Here is a 19660-nt window from a genome sequence, read left to right as displayed (position 1 = left end):
GGATATTAAAAAAAACCTCACTATTAGTTTTCACCAATTTCCCAGTGACAGCTACCAACTACCAATTGTAAAGAGAGGGAAAGGAAATGTTTTAAATCAATGTGTTTTTTGCACAAAAAGATATCAGATTCAAAGAAGTAACTTATTCAAAACTAAACGCAGACACTTCTACATCGCTATTTGAAAACCACGGGCTCCTCACAGTAACAAGCCTCTATGAAAAAAATAAAAATCAATAAAGAGCCTCCATGGAATCATGAATGTCCCAAGAATAAAACGTCATTTTGGTAAACACTCATTTGGCAATTGTATTTTCCCTGCTCAGGGAAAAAACAGCACAGAAAGATCTCAAGAGGAGAGGGGAAATAAACAGCCTTTACCAAAACAGGCATACTCCTCAGCACAGCAGAAGAAAGTAAATTCAAACCAGCTCAATTCAGCAATTAAGCAATTCACCATATACGAAGCACCATGACAGGTGTTTATCATCTCTAAACAAATAAGACAAGATATCTGCCTTCCAGGGAATCAAAACCCTAGTCTGGGAAACAAACACTTATAAACTAATATACGGCAGATCCAGACAAAATTTAATAGAAGTTTGAAAACTGTTCTGGTAGTATAAGAAAGGAGAGATTAAAATCAACTGCAAGAATTTTGAAAATGATTCTTCATATTCATTATATATATATATACACACATACACTTAAATCAGTCACTTATCCATCTTAATCATTGAACCCAAAATAAAAGGTGGCAGAAACTCTCAGCTACCAAAAGCAAGCATCAGAGGTGAAATCTACACACTCATCCTTCGGACTAAAAATAAAACGTAAACGACAAGTGACTTACAACAAGGAGAATAGATGCAAAAAGGACTCACCAACATCAGAAGGTCCGTACTCGGCATCTTCCTCTTCCAGGCGTCCTTTCAGTGCCTCCCCTCTGCAAAAGGGAATCACGTTTGTTTACTTCTAACGCTTTAAACGCTCCCGTCGGCCCGCCGAGATTCGCCAGAGCTGCAGAGAAAGGGTTCTATCCCTCCTTTAAGAGCTCAGATTTCACTCCTAGCTTTCACACTCCACCCCAGCACCCCAAACCAGCGAATCAGAATCCTGCTGGCACTCTGCTTCCCTCCCACAGCTGCCCAAACGCTTCCAGAGCCACCCTCCCACAAAGCAATCCCCCCCAGGTAGCTACCGGGGGAAACGCCCAGCCTGCAGTGGACCAGGGCCTGAAGGCCCGGAGCCCCGCCCATTCAAACTAACCCGGCCAAGGAGCGGACGCTACAGGCAGTCCAGTCCCAGGGTCCAGCCTCCGGTGGACTCCCTTTAGAAACAGGTAGGCCTCGTTCTCGACTTCATCCCTCCCTCCCCACAACCCTCTCCTCGCCTGCGAAGGACCAGCAAACCTGCCCACCCCAAGACCACTCCTACCCCGCCAGCGAGTGGAGTTTCGGACCCCGCTCCTTCTCGGCCCTGGCGCCCTCCCCCACCCACTCGCGAACCCTGCACTCACTCAGACCTCAGGTGGTCGGCGCCCCTTCCCTCAGCCCGAACCCGAGCCCGCCCCAAGCTGCTAGCCCCTCGGTCCGGCCTGGCCCTTCCTCCTCTCCTCACCCCTCCGCAACAGGACCCCTCCGCAACAGGACCCCCCGCAGTCCAGACACTCCTCCCTCTCCCCGGCCAGGACCCGCCTCCCATTCAGTCCCGACTCTCCCCTATCCCAAGCCGAAGCCCTCCTCCCCAGCCCGGACCCTCCTCCTTCCTCCGGGTTCGCCGCGGCCCCGTCCACCTCCTCAGCCGGGAGCAGCTTCTGCGCTCCTTCCCTCGGACACTGTCTCGCCGGCCCTGCTCCTCTTCACCGCGAAACCGACTCGCGGGCCGCTGGGCGAAAGCTCCCCAGGCGGCGTCTACTGCTACCGCTGCTGCCGCCGCCGCCGCCGAGATTAGAGATCCTGCCGCCGGTGGCCCCGCCCCTCCCCGCCCCGTCCGGAAACGGCTCCCACGGTGCCCGCCCCCTTCCCCAGCCCTGGCGTGCGCGGCTCCGCCGCCGGTCACGCGCACGCCCCGGCCTGGGCGGCAGGCCCACTGTCCCCTCCGGGCCCCACGGCGCGTGCGCGCCGCCTGCTGGCCTGGCGGGGGCGGCGCCCGGGCCTTCCGAGAAGGTGGAACGCGCCCGCCCCAGAGGGTACCCAGCTTCTTCAGTCTCCGATTTTAAAAACCAACTTGCTGGTCACTTTTGACCACTTGGAGCCCCTGAGAGAGTCAGCCTGCAGAGCACTGTGCAAACTGATCCATAACAACGACTCAAGATGGGTCTCCAGAGAGGCCTTTGCGATTTTGAGTGACTCAGAGATTTGCTCCTTGTCTCCTTCCTGGAGACTTCCATCGAGGTCAACGATGCCTGAAGAAAAGCGACAGGAAAACGCCCTTATTGGAAATATTATCCCCATCCTCCCCCCTCCCCACAAAAATGGATAACAGTGACTATAGTTGTTGGGCAAAAATGCTACCAATACTACTTTATTTTCGTGAGCAATGTTGGGAGTCATCTGATATTCAAGTGAGAGCACCCACCAGGATCACAGAGGTCACCCTTCATTTCCAGAAGAACTAACTCTTAAGTCAGTTTCATGACTTGCCCATGTTGTCGTGGCACTAATTAAGCAGAAGCAGAAGACAGTGTAGTTACTTGTAACTGATCGGTGATCTGCATACAGTATTTTTTCCCAACAAATTATTTAAATGACACCTACATGGCATCTTGAAATCTTAATAAAAATGACACTTATGAGTGTACCCAATTCCATCCCTTTGCAAAATGTCATGACACTAATTTGGGGTGTCATCACTACCATCGTAACCCTCATCTAGTGCTCTTAGGATGGAAGTCCTTGTTATCACATCTGCCCTTCTCTGCACAGCCCCTTTAGCACTTCCCAGTTTCCCAGCCAGAATGGTCAAGACTATGAAAGAGTCAAACAGGTTATCTCTGGGCTTCATTGCCCTCAGCCCTACGCATCAGAAGTCCCAGACATCTCTACTATCCAGAGCTCCTGAACCAGGCACTAACACCCCCATACCCTTAGTCCTCTTGCTGTTCCCCAGCAGACATGCATCCTCAGTGTTGAAGGGTCAGAAAATGTCCTGGGCTTCCTGCCAATGCCTACTCATCAAGAGTAAATTTGGGATTCCAGCTATGTCCTCCCCAGCCCTCATCCCCAACCCCTCTGCTTTACTTCTTCTCAGATCCTAGGATCTGCTCTCCCTAGCCTCCTTAACTGCCACCTCTCATCCTTTAATCTAGAATTTCTGTGGAGCTGACTGAAGGGCAAGGTCCATGTCTGACTGCTCCCTAAACCTGTTACAACTTCTCTGCTCCTCACACTGCACAGTAGGGGGTCTGTTCATTCTTCCCAGATGAATAAATTCAACCATATTGTCTAACCTTTATTGTTATGGACTGAAGGTTTCCCCCTCCCAAATTCATAGGTTGAAGCCCTAACCCCCAATGTGATGGCAGGGCCTCTGGAAGGCAGTTAGGTTTCAATGAGGTAATGAGGGTGGAGCCCTGTAATAGGATTCATGTCCTTGCAAGAAGACCAGGCAGAGCATGCTCCCTCTCTCTCTCTCCCCCTCCCTCCCTCTCTCTCTCCTCTCTCCTCTCTCTCTCCTCTCTCTCTCTCTCTCTCTTTCTCTCTCTCCCTCTCTCTCTCTCTCACTCTCTCCTCTCTCTGTCTCTCTCTCCTCTCTGTCTCTCTCTCCTCTCTCTCTCTCCTCTCTCTCTCTCTCCCTTTCCTCTCTCTCTCCTCTCTCTCTTCTCTCTCTCTTGCTCTCGCTCTCTTCTCTCTCTCTCTCCTCTCTCTTCTCTCTCTCTCTCCCCCCCTCTCTCTCTCTCCTCTCTCTCTCTCTCTCTCTCTCTCTCTCTCCTCTCTCCTCTCTCCTCTCTCCTCTCTCCTCTCTCCTCTCTCCTCTCTCCTCTCTCCTCTCTCCTCTCTCCTCTCTCTCTCTCTCTCCATACACAAAGAAGAGGTCATGCAGGCACACAGTGAAATGGTAGCCATTTGCAAGCCAGGAAGAGGACCTCACCAAAACCCAAATTTGCCAGCACCTTGACCTTGGACTTCCCAGCCTGCAGAACTGTGATAAATAAATGTCTATGGCCACTCAGTATGTGGTATTATGCTATAGTAGCCTAAGCTAAGATACTTACTTTGCCAAGACCTATGCTAAGGCAACTTTACATCCAAGGCCATATTTATGTCCTAACTTGCCCAGATCAGGTGACTCTCATCATCTCTCAACTTGTCAACAAGGACATTAAGGCCCAGAGAAGGTAAATGGTCATCCCAAAGACACACAGGAGAATGGAGTAGAGTTTGGATGGGAAGTGAAGTCTTCAGATTTTGTAGGAAGGACCTAAGATATGTTTGTTAATGAATTGGAATCAAAGAACGTTAGAGCTAGAGGGGCCTTCAACTATTTGCAGTTCAACCCCATAATACATGCATGAAGAAACCAAGGCGGGGAAAGGAACATGACTCCTGGCAGTTCCTGGCGGAGCCCAAGGGCCCTGGATGAGGGTGTGTGCGGGGAGGGGGACAGGGGCCGAGACTTCTGGCACACTGTTCCTGTCCCCACACTCCCTCTGACTGCAGCTTAACATCAGGGATGACAAGAGAAGCATCAAGTAGAAAACGACCAGAGGTAAAAGATGCATGAGGATTAAGAAAGAAAACTTCAGCCTTCACAGGGGGAATCACAAAATGGAGCAAAGTCCCCACTGACTATCGGACTCACATGTCCTAGCGCTCTATTGGTGAGCCCTCGGGAGAAAGCAAGAGAGCAGAGAGCAAAGGGGATATAAATGAGAGAGAATTACAGTTCAGAGAGAAAAGAGATGTGCCAAAGCAGGAGTGATGGCTAAGGAGGGGACAAACGTCCACCTCTTTCCCCTCTCCCCCCAGATGCTTGCACAGTAGGGGCTTCAGAAGTTCTACAAAGGAGGGGCTCAGAGGGCTGGTGGGAGGCAGAGGTGGGGTGCTGGGGCTCCTATACTCGCGGCGTGGTCTCCCAGTGAGCGGCCCTGGCATCACCTGGGAGATGATTAGAAATGCAGTTTCCTGGAGCCCCACTCCAGACCTACCAAATCTCGATCTACATTTTAACAAGATCCGCAGGTGAGATATATGCGCAATAAAACTTGAGAAGCAATTCCCTCAACACCCTGCTTGCAGAGAAAGCACGGTGTTCTTTTTAAGATTGTGCATTTGTTTGGGACGGTTTAAGGAGGTTGATGAAATGTATGAGGGTGAAGAGGAGAACAAATGCTCCCCAAATTGGCCTTTAGCACCATCATGGTGCCTTCCAGGATAAAAAAAAAGATTGGGAGGGATTAGAAAGGCCTATGGGGGATGAGGGAGAACTGAAATACCTGCTGATGACAGAGGGCTGGGGATGGCAGGGGGCAGAATGTGGAGGAAGACAGTCTGGACTTTTTTCCCCATGTGGCTTCTTTGAAAGTAATCCACGCTGGCAAATCTGGTTCTGCTTACAATGGCAGCTAGCCATGGCCAAGTCAGTGACACCCCTCCCTCTAGACACAAGCACACAGTCCCTGCTCTAAAAAGCATGAACATGCTATCATGCCTCCATTCCTGACCCTGACGCCGCCACCCCCAACCCACCCAACTGGGACTTTCTATGGAAGCTCAGCTTAGGACAGGGCTGCGGGAAGATCTCAGGGCAGCTGCAGCTTCTAAACCACCCCTGGGAAGGAATGGCCCACAGGAAAGCCCCCTGCAGGACATCTGGTCATGGAGCCTAAAACGCCCTGCCCAAGGAGGGACAGGAAACCACCCAACAGCAGCAGGCTGGGATGATCATGACAGAACCGGCCACTGGGGAAAAGGGTGCTAAGAGCCGCCCAGGGCAGGGAGCATGTGCCCAGAGGTTGCCACACTGGGATAAAGAGCAAGGTGCAGTGGATCACTGAGCTACATGTCCCAGGTGCCAATTCAGCCAAAAGTCAGAGCGGCCAGGCCAGATCCTGAGAAACAAGTTACTTCCCAAGGAAGCCCACCTTTCCTGAGGAAGCCCCCTGTTGCTAACCAGGCTACACAATCACTCCTAGCAAAGCATCAAAACCAGAGAGTGACTGCTTATCAAAAACCAAATAAATACAAACTTCCTTGGGCAGAAGGAAACCAGCTGGGCCTGCGATGACAGAACAGCTTTGAAGGCAGACGAGCCTCTACCCAGAGATCACTGTGTGGGCTCAGGTGAGTGGGTTTAACTGAGCCTGGGCTTCCTTGGTTGAAAAACAAAGGTTAATAGCATCTACCCTGGGACTGTGAGGGCGGGTGGGTATGTGTACCCAGCACAGGGCCCGAGCCACAGTAGGCACTCAAGAACTATTAGTGTAACCTCCTCCACCATCTGCATGATGGGGTTCAGGTAAGATGCCAATCTAGGCTCTGTGACCAGCTAAAGCAAGCCCAGCTCTCTCTCATCTCATTGCTCTAGGTCTGGCTCAATCCCCATCAGGACCTGATCCTGACAGTTGGTTAGCCTTTCCAATGTGCCCCTTGCCCCATTGAGTGCACCCTAGGCCTTTTCAAGGCTTACCCAAGAGCTACAGATCTATCATATTCCTGCAGATTTTTGGTGTTTGTAGATCAGTAAGACCCAAACCAACTAAACCCAACACCCCTTGTTTATGGGAGTTACAAAATATACGTCGTAAACAGGGGTGAGTACCTACCTACATAGCAATATAGTCTCCTAACTTTAAAACTGAAAGCCATCAGAAAAAAATCCTACGTGAAGTTAGCAGATGCGTGAACTTATGATGGATACGTATGCATTGAAGAGAAGATAATATTTAATATTGTTGTCATTTTTTTCCTTTATATTTGCCATTTTGAAATAAGGCTAAATTAGTATTTTTATACAACTACACACAATTGTTCTGAATGGGAAAGCTACAAATGCAGTCCAGTACAGAGGTGTTGTCTTGTTGACTCTAGTGCTATGTGAGCAGCATTACCATGGGTGATGTGATCTTCCAAAATGATGGATTAAGAGTTGATAAAGTTCCAAACAAAATGAAGGATAACCTACCTGCAACTTTCAACAGGGTAGATGTGCTCCGGGAAGAGTGTACGATAAAACCATGTTTTTAAAGAAATCCACTTTTTCTTGTATGAAAGTGAAACTGAGGTCTTGGCCCATGTGACTATGAACTGGTTTTTCTCCTACATGATTGTTCTGGCAGGATGTTAAAAAAAAAAAATGTGTAGGACTCAGGACAGTTCTTCACTGTGAGGGACTGCCTTCGCAATGTCTGCATTATAAGACATCTAGCATCCATCACCATTACCAAATGACAGCAGAACGACCCCCATCATTGTGACAACCAAAACTTTTTAAAATTTTGGGATTCCCCCTAGGGAGCCAAACTGTCCCACTGAGGACTGAAAACAGGAATGCACGCTAACACAAGCCTCATGTTAATATCTACAGCTGAATATCTGTCAAGTTAGGAGGGACTCAAGCGTCATCCGGCCCATCCTTCCCTTCTAGCAGGCACATCAGAACCTCCAAGGAGCTTTTCCAAATCCCCATGTCCGGGCTTTCCTACATTCCCTGGTGAATGAGGGGTGGGGCCCAAACATCTGTATTTTCTATCCATTCTCATCAATTTCTATGCCTTGGTCCCACAGCTAGTGGAAACCGAACCTAGAATTCTGCTCTAGAAGCCCAGGCCCATAAAACATGATGAAACTTATAGGTTCTCGTGCTGGCTTTGAGAATCACATGCTGTGTGGCTTTGGATTCACCCTTTACCCTCTCTGGGTCTCAATTTCCTGAGCTCAGAATTGGATAGAGAGGGGAAGCTGCTCTCCAACTCTTTCAGTTTAGAATTCTCTATGCCCTACTTGGCTTGCACTTCCCAGAAGCCTCTGTTTAGAAACTCTACCTCTCTGTGCTCAGGGTCCCAGGAGGGGCCCTTGATCACAGAGTTATTTGGTTGGAGAGGGTGTCTTCCCTGGTCCTGCGCTGAGGATGCGTGGTGTGGCCAGAATGCCCTGGGAGGCCAGTGCCTTCTCCCTCTCCCTCCCCTTCAGTGTTGACACAGATGGGATGCAATGAAGAGTAATATAAGTCCTGTGTAAACAGAGGACCAGGGGGCCAATTAGTAACCTTGACCCATGGTTACTCCTTGCCTGGCCCTGCAGAACCGGTTTCCAGGACTGACTCACTCAGAGGAGCTGGGCTTCGGGCAGCTGGGCGGGCAGCAGCTATATCCGGAGCTCAGGGTCAGGGTAGAAGGAGAGGGCGTCCATCTCTGCAAGCAGATGGAAAAGATTTTATGTCTTACAAAAGTAAAGAAATTTTCCCCAGTTTTTTTTTGTTTGTTTGTTTGTTTTTTAAACTAAGGGCAGTTGTTCTCCATGCTCCATGCTCGGGGGAATGGACCGAGGCGGAGGGATCAAGGACAGCGTGAGCTGAGAGGGCAGGCTGAGCAGCAGTTAACCAGGCAGAGAGATGCAGGAAGAGTGTTCCAGCTGAGGAAACTGTATATGCCGAGGCCCAGAGGTGGGCTCAGGAAGGCCAGCGAGCCTGGCAAGAGTTAGGGGGAGGGGAGGGAGAGGCAGGTCAGTAGGGACAGATGTGTGGTGCAGGTGTACAAATGCACATGCCTTCAGGGGCCCAAGCAGGTAATGGGAGAGTTACCATTTGGGAATGTAGACCTCAGGCTCGTTCATTCATCCATTCAACTATTTAATGTTAGGTTGCAGCATCCTGGGTGGGGGAATGAATCACTGAGCAAAACAAAGATCTCTGCGTCATGCAACTTACATTCTAGTGGAAGGAGACAGACAAATAAACAGAATAACTAACTATATGGCAAGTTAGAAGGTGCCAAGGGCTATGGAAAAAGACGCAAAGCCCAGTATGGGAAATAGAAAGTGTGGGGCATAGAGCAGGATGTCATGGGTGCCACAGTTTTAAGTAGAATGGCAGGCAAACGCAACATGTGATGACTCTTCATCCTTAGTTAGCAACAGGAAACAGCAAGCCAGCATAATTTCTGGACAAAAAGAGCACAAAAATATCGTAGGACCATGTTGTGTTCTTGTTGCAATTTGCATAATCTGTCTTGTGACCATGATGTAACTTGCTGAATCAACCCCTCTTTGTTAATTCCATCTTTCTCTCCCAAGAGAGAGAAAAGAAATTCATAGTTGCATAGTGATTGTCAAGTGATCTAAAAGGTCATAAAGAAGAATATGACTAAGGAACTCCCAGAACTTTGGGCAACTTACTCAATTGTTTTGAAGTTTTGTTTTTTCATCAGAATATACTATATGTACAGACCAGTCCACAAATCAAAGAGTAGAGCTTGATGAATACTCATGGCGTGAACATCAGTGTTCAGCACCCCTATCATGAAACAGAGTATGGCCAATTCAATTGTTTTTAAACAAATGCAACTGAGAACTAGATGGAGATGGTAAGTGTCCTGAGACCTCAGGGCCCTGTAGGATATAGTATTTCTAACTTTATCGAAAGAGCAGTAAGCAACCATTGAGGTCCTTTTAATCAAGGAGCTGACCGTATCACATTTGTTTTTTAAAACAATTCCTCCGCATAGTATAGAGAATGGCCGGAAGTCCAAATGGCAGACTAGGTACAGGCTTTTGCTTTCATCTCAGCAAAGAGTGAAGACAGTTGGCTCTAGGATAGAACAAGGGCGTGAGCTTAGAAGATGGACTCTTGGAAAGTGAGATAAACAGAGTAAAAGGAGCTTCCCAGAACTACAGTCCACCCTGTGCCCTGACCAGCAGGCTGCCATGTGTGACCAAGCTAGCAGCCCCAGGGGAAAAGTCACATTCATAGCTCAAGACAAACTAACCCATGTCTAGTGGGCTATATCTTTAACCTGTTAGAGCAGGATTGAGGTACCTCTCCCTTAACCACGGGATTCTTTCTGACCTGATCATTTCCCACAAAACAGAGTTGGTTGTAGCAGTAACCAATAGAGTGGTTACATTCATGCTGAGGCTACTTCTATCTACCCTAGTGTTGTGGGCTGAATTATGTCCCCCAACAATTCATATGTTGAAGTCCTAACTCTCAGTACAGTACCTCAGAATGGGACATTCTTTGGAAGAGGGGTCATTGCAGATGTAATTAGTCAAGATGAGGTCACACTAGAGTGAGGTGGGCCCCTAGTCCAATATAACTGGTGTCCTTTAAAAAGGGCAGATGTAGACACGTACATGCACACAGAGAGAATGCCACGCGGAGATAAAGGCAGAGATGGGAACTATGCTTTTACAAGTCAAAGAACACCAAGGACTGCTAGCAAACCACCAGACTGGGGCAGAGGCATTGGGCAGATTCTGTCTCACGGCCCTTAGAAGGAACCGGTCCTGCGACACCCTGATCTCAGATTTCTAGTCTTCAGAACAGTGAGACAATAAACGTCTGCTGTTCAAGCTACCCTGTTTATGGTCCTCTGTTACAGCAGTCCTAGCAAATTAATACACCTAGATTCTCAAACTAGCCCCACACTTCGATAGGTTGACAAAGGAGGAATGGGAAGGGCAGGGTGACACGACCACTCCTAGTTGCCTTACATTCCCTCTGAGCGTCCAACTGTTGGAGCAGTGACTGGGGTCGGGAAGCCTCCAGAAGCCCTGGGGTCCACCGCTGACTGGCTTCATGGTGGGCAAAAGCAGCCTGAAGCTCGTCCTTGTGGATGTGCTTGAGGGGCCTGCTACACTCAGTTTTGGGGTGCAAAGAAACACCTGCCACTTAGGGACAGGTATTGCAGGGGGCACTGCAAAGGAATCCACCCATTCAGACATTTCAAATACCCACTCTTACTATCCACTTCTCATGTAATTCATGTACTCCAAATGTTTAAACCATTTCCACTGGCTGCCCAGTCAAACATCTAACTCAACACTGCCTTGTTATTGCATCATCTTAGACTCAATTAAAAACTCGTTTTGGTCAAATATCCTTACCAGTCCCTCCAATATACAAATCATTTCAGTCCTTTAAAGCAAGTCGTTTATCGCTATAGGCCTGCTTCTGATCCTGGCTACATCCCCCCCGGGGAAGTCTTACAAAGTCTCTGGTTGACAGCAAAAGGTCCTGAGGGGATTGCTCAATGTTGTCTCTGGAAACAACCTCACAACTATAAAAACAAGTCAAAACCAAGCCTTAGCGGCAGAGAATCAGTTACAGAAAATACATGAACCAGGGTCAGCAGAGATTGCCCGGGCCACACCCCAGGCTGTTTGGAAAGCACTTACCTGATGTCTTCCATAAATGACAATCCGTAGCAATAACCATCTATCAATGGATGTACTGATCTGCCTGTGAACTAGATCATATCTGGAGAGGATGCCCTCCAAGGGAAGGTACCACACAAGGCCCAGTTCATCGAATGTTCCTCTTGAACTTGGTCCACAAGGCCCCTTATGATCAGCCCCTGCCTCTCTCTACCTTCATCTCCCCCATCTCTACCTCACCCTCAGACTTTATACCCCAGGCATCGTTAGAGTAACTATGTAATTAAGTATCCAATCTGGGACACTTTTGAGACTGAGGACATAACTAACAAGCTTTCTGGGACTGCAGGCATAATAACCCGGGCTGTGTTGCGCCATCTGGGATTTCTGGTTTCCCTAGTCATGCGGAATTACTTAGAGTCGCATAGCGTGCCATGGGCTCTCACAGAGTTGTCGTCACAAGGCGGGCCGAGGCCTGATTTATGTGACCATAAGAAAAATCAAGAATATAGACTGGAAGCTTCACGGAGACATATTTTAGTTCAGTAGCAAGAAGAACTTTCTGGCCAACAGGACTACACAGAAAATGAACAGGAACCTTGGGCAGTAGAGAGCTCCCTGTCACTAGAGCTGCTTTGTTGACAAATACTAGCATACAGTGGGTAGGACTTCTGAGGCGAGGACGCAGGCATGTAAGGGGTGAATACGAAGAATAACTACCTTAGACTCTGTTTCATCTATTCATTCATTCAATGAATATTTATTGGGCATGAGGCATTGCACCAGGAGTTTGATGAATTAGTACAAAACAAATATAGCCATGTAACCACCATGCAGAACAAGGCCCTATGCTTGGTGATAAACAAGATAGATGTGGCCTCTAACCTCTTGGAGCTGACAGGCTTGCAGAAGAGACACATGAGATTGTAAGAATTATTGGGTATTCAAAGAGAGTATGAGGGAAGAACTTGGGATGGGAGTCAAAGAAGGGACATGTAAGTCGAAAAGGGATGAATGTAGGAAACTTGTCTGGTTCCATGATCTTGGATCTTTCTGGAGAGCTCAGACTTATTCTCTCTTCTCTGATGCCTGCTCTTCCACGTTGGGTAACCTTCCTGAGTGCTGACTTAGACCAGTCTATAGCTGCCAGCTCCAGAGCTGTGAGTCCTGTTCAGATGACACGTTACCAGGTAACTGACCATCCTAGGGGAGACAGGAGGGGTGGAGGAGCCATGTGGGGTCGTTAGTCACGCCTCTTTCTTTCCTCCTTTATTCTCTAAAAGATCATCAGAAGGCTACTCACACAGACTTCAGGACAACAGAGGCACAGGCAATGCCATGGCAGGTAAACCCCAAGAGCCTGGCAGAGACTCAACTTTCAGAGCAGCCAGCTCTCATCAAAGCACCCAGTGATACTGGCCACAATCCAAAATCTCATGTATGAAGCAGAAGAGACAACAGGTGAGATAAAGGGCATGTGATCACAGGATTTGCTCCTGTACATTGATGGGAAATAATACCAGGATAATACAGCATATAAATAAGTAATAGGGATGTATGGTACAACACGATAAATATAATACACGCTGCTGTATGTTATATATGAAAATTGTTAAGAAAGTAAATCCTAAGGGTTCTCATCACAAGCAAAAAATATGTTTTTTCTATTTCTTATATTTTGTATCTATATGAGATGATGGATGTTCACTAAACTTATTGTGATAATCATTTCATGATGTATGTATATCAAATCATTATGCTGTACACCTTAAACTTGTACTGTGCTGTATGTCAATCATATCTCAAACAAACTGGAAGGAAAAATAAATCAGTTAAAAAAAACAAAGTCCCATCAAAAATTTTTGTAGATGCAGATAAATTATTCTAAAATTTGTATGGAAAGGCAAAGGAACTAGAAGAGTAAGGACAACCTTAAAAAACAAAGCTGGAAATCTGCAATATTGTGAATTAGCATAAGAAATATGTATCCATTTAGTCTTCATCTTCATTCCTAGCTCCTAAAACCCTTGGAATTTCCTAAGGGATGAGACAGCTAAAGGTGTCTTTTGTTATTCATAACTGGCTCTTTCAATCACACACCTGACTTTATGTTACTGAGGTAATATTTGGTTGCCAGGGGAACCTTTCAGCCCTAACCCCCTGACCTGGGGCTGGTGGTGGACTCAATCGCCAATGGCCAATGATTTAATCAATCACCCTTACCTACTGAAGCCTCCATAAAACCCCAGAAGGATGGTGTTTGAAGAGCTTCCAGGTTGGTGAGAGGTCCACATGTTGGGAGTGGCACACCCCAGTTCCAAAGGGACAGATGCTCCTGTACACGGGATCTTGCCCTAGGTACCTCTCCATCTGGCTGTTCATCTGTATCCTTTATAATAACCCTTTACAATAAACTGTAGACATAGGTAAATATTTACCTGAGCTTTGTGAGCCATTGTAGCAAACTTTCAAACCTGAGGAGGGGATCGTGAGAACCCTAATTTAACACTGGTCAGTCAGAAATACAGATGACACAAAGCGAGAGAGAGGCATAGACATGTATACACTACCAAACGTAAGGTAGATAGCTAGTGGGAAGCAGCCGAGTAGCACAGGGAGATCAGCTCAGTGCTTTGTGACAGCCTGGAGGGGTGGGATAGGGAGGGTGGGAGGAAGGGAGACGGAAGAGGGAAGAGGTGTGGGAACATATGTATATGAATAACTGATTCACTCTATAAAGCAGAAACTAACACACCATTGTAAAGCAATTATACCCCAATAAAGATGTTAAAAAAAAAAAAAAGAAATACAGATGACAACTTGGACTTGTGACTGGTGTTGTTACCAACAAGGGCTCATGTGCCTGCGGCCACAGAAAGCCAAATTCTGACAGCAGGTGTTGGCAGCAAAGTAAGGGTTTTATTGCATCACACCCAGCAAGGGAGTGGGAGACAAGTCTCATGCCCACTCCATTTGGTCTTTGAGTGAGGGATGTTTTGAAGGGTAAGAACGAAGAGGCTGGGATTAATCATCATCAGGTGACATTTCTGTGACATTCAGGTTCCGGGGCTCAGGATGTCTCTGGTTTTGGATTCTCTGGCCAGGTGGTCCATGGCTCAAGGGCCTGTTATCTCACCTTGCCCTGGAGAGACAATCTGGGTTTGTTCGTTAATGATGATATCTATAGTAGCAACCTGAGTACATTAACGATGTTATCATGTTATCAACAACAGCAATTTTAGTCATCTGACCCTGGTCGATGAGTGTTCAGTTAGCACAGGATTGAGGTCAGAGGGAACAAGAAAGGGAATAAAGTTTTGGATTGAGAGATTAATCATCAACTCAGTAAGGGAACTTAGTTTTAGCGGGACTCTCAGTTTCAGTGTCTGAAATGGGGGCAGCCTTGTGGGACTGGGCCCTTAACCTGTGGGGTCTGATGCTGTCTTCAGGCAGACAGTGTCAGAATTAAGTTAAACTTGTAGGACACCCAGTTGGTTCCTGCTGAAATGGGGAAATGCTCGGTGTGGGAAAAACCCCATACATCTGGTGTCAGAAGTATTGAGAATGGAGGAAAAAAATAGTTTTCTCCAATGAAGTTTTATACCACTAGATATCAAGATGTATTTAAAACTACAGTTACTAAGAGAGTGTAGTATTGGCAGAATGCTAGACCCATAGTGCGCTCGAAAAGAACGAGTCCAGAGACAGACCCACACGTATATGGACACTTGAATTTTGATAAAGGTGATACCAGAGAGAAGCAAGTCAAAGACAGTGTTTTTAAAAATGGTGCTGGTCAAATAGATATTTGTAGGGGAAAAAATATGGCTCTTGACGCCTATCTTACACCTTACACAAAAACCAATTCCAGACTGATCATAGCTCTAAATGTGAAAAGATAGTAAACTTTCTAGAAAATAATGTGAAAAATATCTTCATAACTTTGGGTAGGCAAAGATCTCTTAAGTAGGACACAAACACCATTCATCACTAAGGACAAAATTAATCAACTGGGCTAAGTTAAAATTAGAAATTTCTCTCCATCAAAAGACTGCATTTTGGGGCTTCCCTGGTGGCGCAGTGGTTGAGAGTCCGCCTGCCGATGCAGGGGACACGGGTTCGTGCCCCGGTCCGGGAAGATCCCACATGCCGCGGAGCGGCTGGGCCCGTGAGCCATGGCCGCTGAGCCTGCGTGTCCGGAGCCTGTGCTCCGCAACGGGAGAGGCCACAACAGTGAGAGGCCCGCGTACCGCCAAAAAAAAAAAAAAAAAAAAAAAAAAGGATTAGCACAGTGCCTGGCACATAAGAAGTATTCCATAAAATTTTATAGTGCTTCTCTTATAACTGACGCATCCCAGCAGGAGGACTGTACTTCAAACCATTTACAGGCAGACAGAATCTCTCTCCTCTTTCTGACGCTCCGTAAAGAGCAGTCAGAAGGGTCTCCTCTCAATTCTCTCATAAACCTTATAAACCAGTGTCGAGGGCATTCCACACGGTACCCCCTTCAATCCCAAAGCGGCAATGTGCACGGAGGCCCGGTGTTCAGTTTTAAACAACACAGTGGTAGGGGTAAGAGGTGCAAGGGGAGGATGAGTGGGTTTTATTCTCGGCTGAGTCAGGTCACATTGTGGGAAATCCCCCAGGTGAGCTGAAAGCAGCACAGCGGGGCTGGCAGGAGGGGAGAAAGCTCTCTCTCCTTTCAAATCCAGTCTTATTTGTCATAGTAGCCATCAGGATTCCCAGAAGCATGCAAGAGCGGGGCTTTCAGAATGGTTTCAAAGGGGTCACCTCATTCCTGCAGAGACAAGCCCAGGAGAAGCCAGAGCCTGAAGGGAGAACATTCTGACCCGTGTGGATGGAAAAGCCCTGGAGGCAAGGCCAAGCTCAGAGGGCCCCCCTGAATGGGGCACTGCAGTGCTTTGTGTCCCCACCCCTCAGTGGGGAGGGGCAGAACTTTTGAAGAACTTGGGTTTGCCTCTAGCTATCCTCCTTCCTGCTCTTCCTCCCCAGCAGAGGACACAGAGTCTAGAAGCCTTGGGCCACTGATATGAAGCCAGGGGTGCCGAGAAGGAAGACCCTCGACTAGGCCCACCCCCACCCGTTCGGAGGCCCAGCAGCCTCACTCCTAGGACGGCACCAAGCATCGTCTGCAAACCCTTGCACTGTTTACAGACTCTGTGGACACCCCTCACAGCCTCTGATCTCACGTCAGCCCTGTGGACAAAGGATTATCCTGGTCCCCTGTTTCAGCGGTCCAAGTTGAGCCTCAGAGAAACAAAGTAAACTGCCCATGGTAGTTCTCAGGCTCAGGACTCATCCCATCCCCCTCCATCTCCCCTCCACCAAGATACCAATTACAGATCATCTATACTTCAATTAAAAAAAAAAAGATACCAATCACAGTGATGATTATTACCACTTTTGAGCACCTCTTGTGCACCAGGCACATGACTAGGTGCTTCGCTTCTATTAGTTTGTTTGTCCTTCAGAACAACCTGAGAAGTAGGTGAGGGTACCCCACTGTATTGGCTCAGAGAGGGTAATAACATAAGTTATCATACTTGGTGTCAAGCACTATTCTAAACACCTTCATGTGCATTACGTCATGCAATCTCAAAACTCCCGTGAGAATAAGTGCAAGTATCATCTCCGTTTCAGAGACAGAGGAACTGAGGCTCGGAGACATCAGGTGAATTGTCTGAGGCCTCATAGCTAGGAAGTAGAGCTGGAATCGGAACCAAGTATTCTTACCACTGTTCCACACCTCTGGCAGTACAGACAACTTACTCAAGGTGGCACGTCTAGGGAGTGTCAGACTCCCACGGAAACCCCTGCCGGACTGAAAGCCCAGGGTCCTCCCACCCACCTAACCTGCCTAGAGTAGGGCTGCAGGGACGCTTTGGATCCTGTTGGCGGCCTCCTCCTCTCCATCTAAGAGACAGCTCTCTGCCAATCAATCCCCAGAAATAGGACGCATGGAGACAGACCCCCTCCGTGGTGGCAGACAGCCCGGTCAGGCTGACAGAGCTGGCACCCAGCCCAACCGAACTCTTTTGCCAGGTTTTCTCTCTCTGCCTGATGCTCGCTGGCTGAAACCAGCCCCTGATTCTCATTTTCTCCCTTGGTCCCCATTGAAAGCACTGAATGGGAGATAGAAAGGGAGCTTGGACGGAGGGCAAGCAGGTCCTCGAGCGAGCCTTCCTGACCCTCCAGGAAGGGTAAGAGGAGCTGGATGGGGGTGAGGAGAGGGGTGCCGGGCTTCTGGAGTTGTGGGGCAGAGGTAACCTAGCAACCACTGGCTCATGCAGTCACAAAGCGACAGGCTTACCCACAGAACTGACGAGCCTTTCCATTGACGTGTCCTTTTGCTCTTTCCTGCTGGGGCAGCAAGGGCTACTCACCCACATGCTATAGCGGCCACTTTTCTCCGTGAGTCCAGGGATCTCCACAGGGCAGGAAATGGGCACTCCAGACAGCCCAGGGCCTGGGGGAGGACCCAGAGGGAACAAGAGGGGAAAAGGGAAGCTCTGTCTCTGCATTGGTGTCATCAGGCCCCTTGTCCCTGGCCAGCTGGGGGCCCAGGGAGAGAGGGAAGGAAGGTCAGGGTCAGATTCAGTGGGGCCCCGGCCTGGCTTGCTCTGGAAAAGGCAGGCCTGGCCCGCTAGAGGCTCTGTTGACCTCTTCACAGCAGCTGTGGGCTATGACCCAATACTGGCTTATAAAATCAATTTAATAGTTTGCATCTAACACTGACAAAATGAAAACAAAAAATAGGATGAAACTATCAGTATGCATCATATATAACAAGGGTAAGAACTGCTTCAGTTTCACACACACACACAAATGCATGCACACTTGTGTGCGTGAATTGGGTTATGATGTAAAAATGAGTTTCTTACTATGGTCACAGTCAAAAGTATTTAAAAGTCTCTGCTCTATCGAGTCTTTCCTGTAGGCAGGTGGGTATGGGGCATCCCAATGCCCTGTCCTCAACCCTGCAGCATCTAAGTGCTCTCGAGCCTAGCCCCCATCATTAAGGATGTCCAAACTGCCTTCAAAGGAAGCCGTGCCAACTGGTTTTCTCTGTAGGCAAAGACCAGGAGACTTTGAGTCAGGATGCCTGGCTCCTTGCTGTTTGATCTCCAAGTCTCTCCTCTTACCCGATCTCAGGCAGTGCTGTCTGCTCCCCTCCACCCTAACCTTATGGAAGGCTGGCCCTGGGCGATCTCTGGGGTCCCTTGCAGATTCTATGACTCAGATGGTTAATTCTCAGAATGCACTGATTTCCTGCTTCAACCCCATCCTTGGCACCTGCAACCCCAGCACTATATGTACAGATCCATAGATTTAGATTAATCACAATTCTTGGCTTTAACACCTATTATCTTTCATTCATGTCATCACCAGTAAATGCACTTCTCAAACCAAGAACTAGAATACCACCATCAACACATCATATTTGCTCCTCTCCTCCCCGCCTCTTCCCACCTGCCCCCAGAAATAGCCTCTATCTGAATTTTGTGTTTAGCGTTCATTGCTTTTTTTTCTTGTTTTATCATGTTTATGATAATTTTCCTTGCTTTTTGTTTCTTTCTTTCTTTCTTTTTAAATTTTGGTTGTGCCGGCTCTTAGTTGCAGCAGGCAGGCTCCTTAGTTTTAGCTCGCCGGCTCCTTAGTTGCAGCACGTGTACTCTTTAGTTGAGGCCAGTGGGCTCCTTAGTTGCGGTTCACTGGCTCCTTAGTTTTGGCATGCATTCTCTTAGTTGCGGCATGCATGTGGGATCTAGTTCCCTGAACAGGGGTCAAACCTGCGTCCCCTGCATTGGAAGGTGGATTCTTAACCACTGCGCCACCAGGGAAGTCCTCTAATTTTGCTTGCTTTTGAACTTTATCTTTATTATTATTTATTTATTTATTATTTTTTTGCGGTACGCGGGCCTCTCACTGCCACGGCCTCTCCCGCTGCGGAGCGCGGGCTCAGCGGCCATGGCTCATGGGCCCAGCCACTCCGCAGCATGGAGGATCACTCCGGGATCCTCCCGGACCGGGGCACGAACCTGTGTCCCCTGCATCGGCAGGCGGACTCTCAACCACTGTGCCACCAGGGAAGCCCTGAACTTTATCTTTAAAAAGCATCTCAGGCCATATGGTCTCCTGCAAACTTGCTTTCCTGGACTTAGCATCACATTTGTAAGATTCATCTATGTTGTTGCGTGTAGCTGTGGTTCGTTCATTGTCGTTGCAATATAACGTTCAATCGTCTGAATGGACCACAGCATATTTATCTATTCTTCTGCCACTGGACATTTAGATTGTCACCAGGTTCTTGCTAATTTGAACAAT

At 48.0% G+C, this 19660-nt stretch overlaps 1 protein-coding gene and 1 long non-coding RNA gene across 3 annotated transcripts in view; both read right to left on the bottom strand.

The window, feature by feature from the left end:
* Positions 1 to 1935, bottom strand: part of SGPL1 (sphingosine-1-phosphate lyase 1) — a 55507-nt gene extending 53572 nt beyond the window's left edge. For both annotated transcript variants that reach the window (XR_007471421.1, XM_004280775.4), the window contains exons 1-2: positions 1795 to 1935; positions 884 to 945 (exon numbers count right to left, since the gene is read on the bottom strand). Coding sequence is in view for 1 of the 2 variants with exons in the window: in XM_004280775.4 (XP_004280823.1) it covers positions 884 to 910 (27 nt within the window). In the remaining variant the exon portion in view is untranslated. The remainder of the gene's footprint in view (positions 1 to 883; positions 946 to 1794) is intronic.
* An 11115-nt stretch (positions 1936 to 13050) lies between these two features.
* LOC117196979 (uncharacterized) overlaps positions 13051 to 19660 on the bottom strand; it is a 42700-nt gene continuing 36090 nt past the window's right edge. Inside the window, exon 6 of the long non-coding RNA XR_007471438.1 lies at positions 13051 to 17801. This is a non-coding gene — a long non-coding RNA (uncharacterized LOC117196979). The remainder of the gene's footprint in view (positions 17802 to 19660) is intronic.

The sequence above is a fragment of the Orcinus orca genome, chromosome 14 (genome assembly GCF_937001465.1).
Source record: "Orcinus orca chromosome 14, mOrcOrc1.1, whole genome shotgun sequence".
Taxonomy (NCBI): Eukaryota; Metazoa; Chordata; class Mammalia; order Artiodactyla; family Delphinidae; genus Orcinus; species Orcinus orca.
Note: the sequence above shows the minus strand (reverse complement) of the source record. Positions and strands in the feature narration are given on the sequence as shown.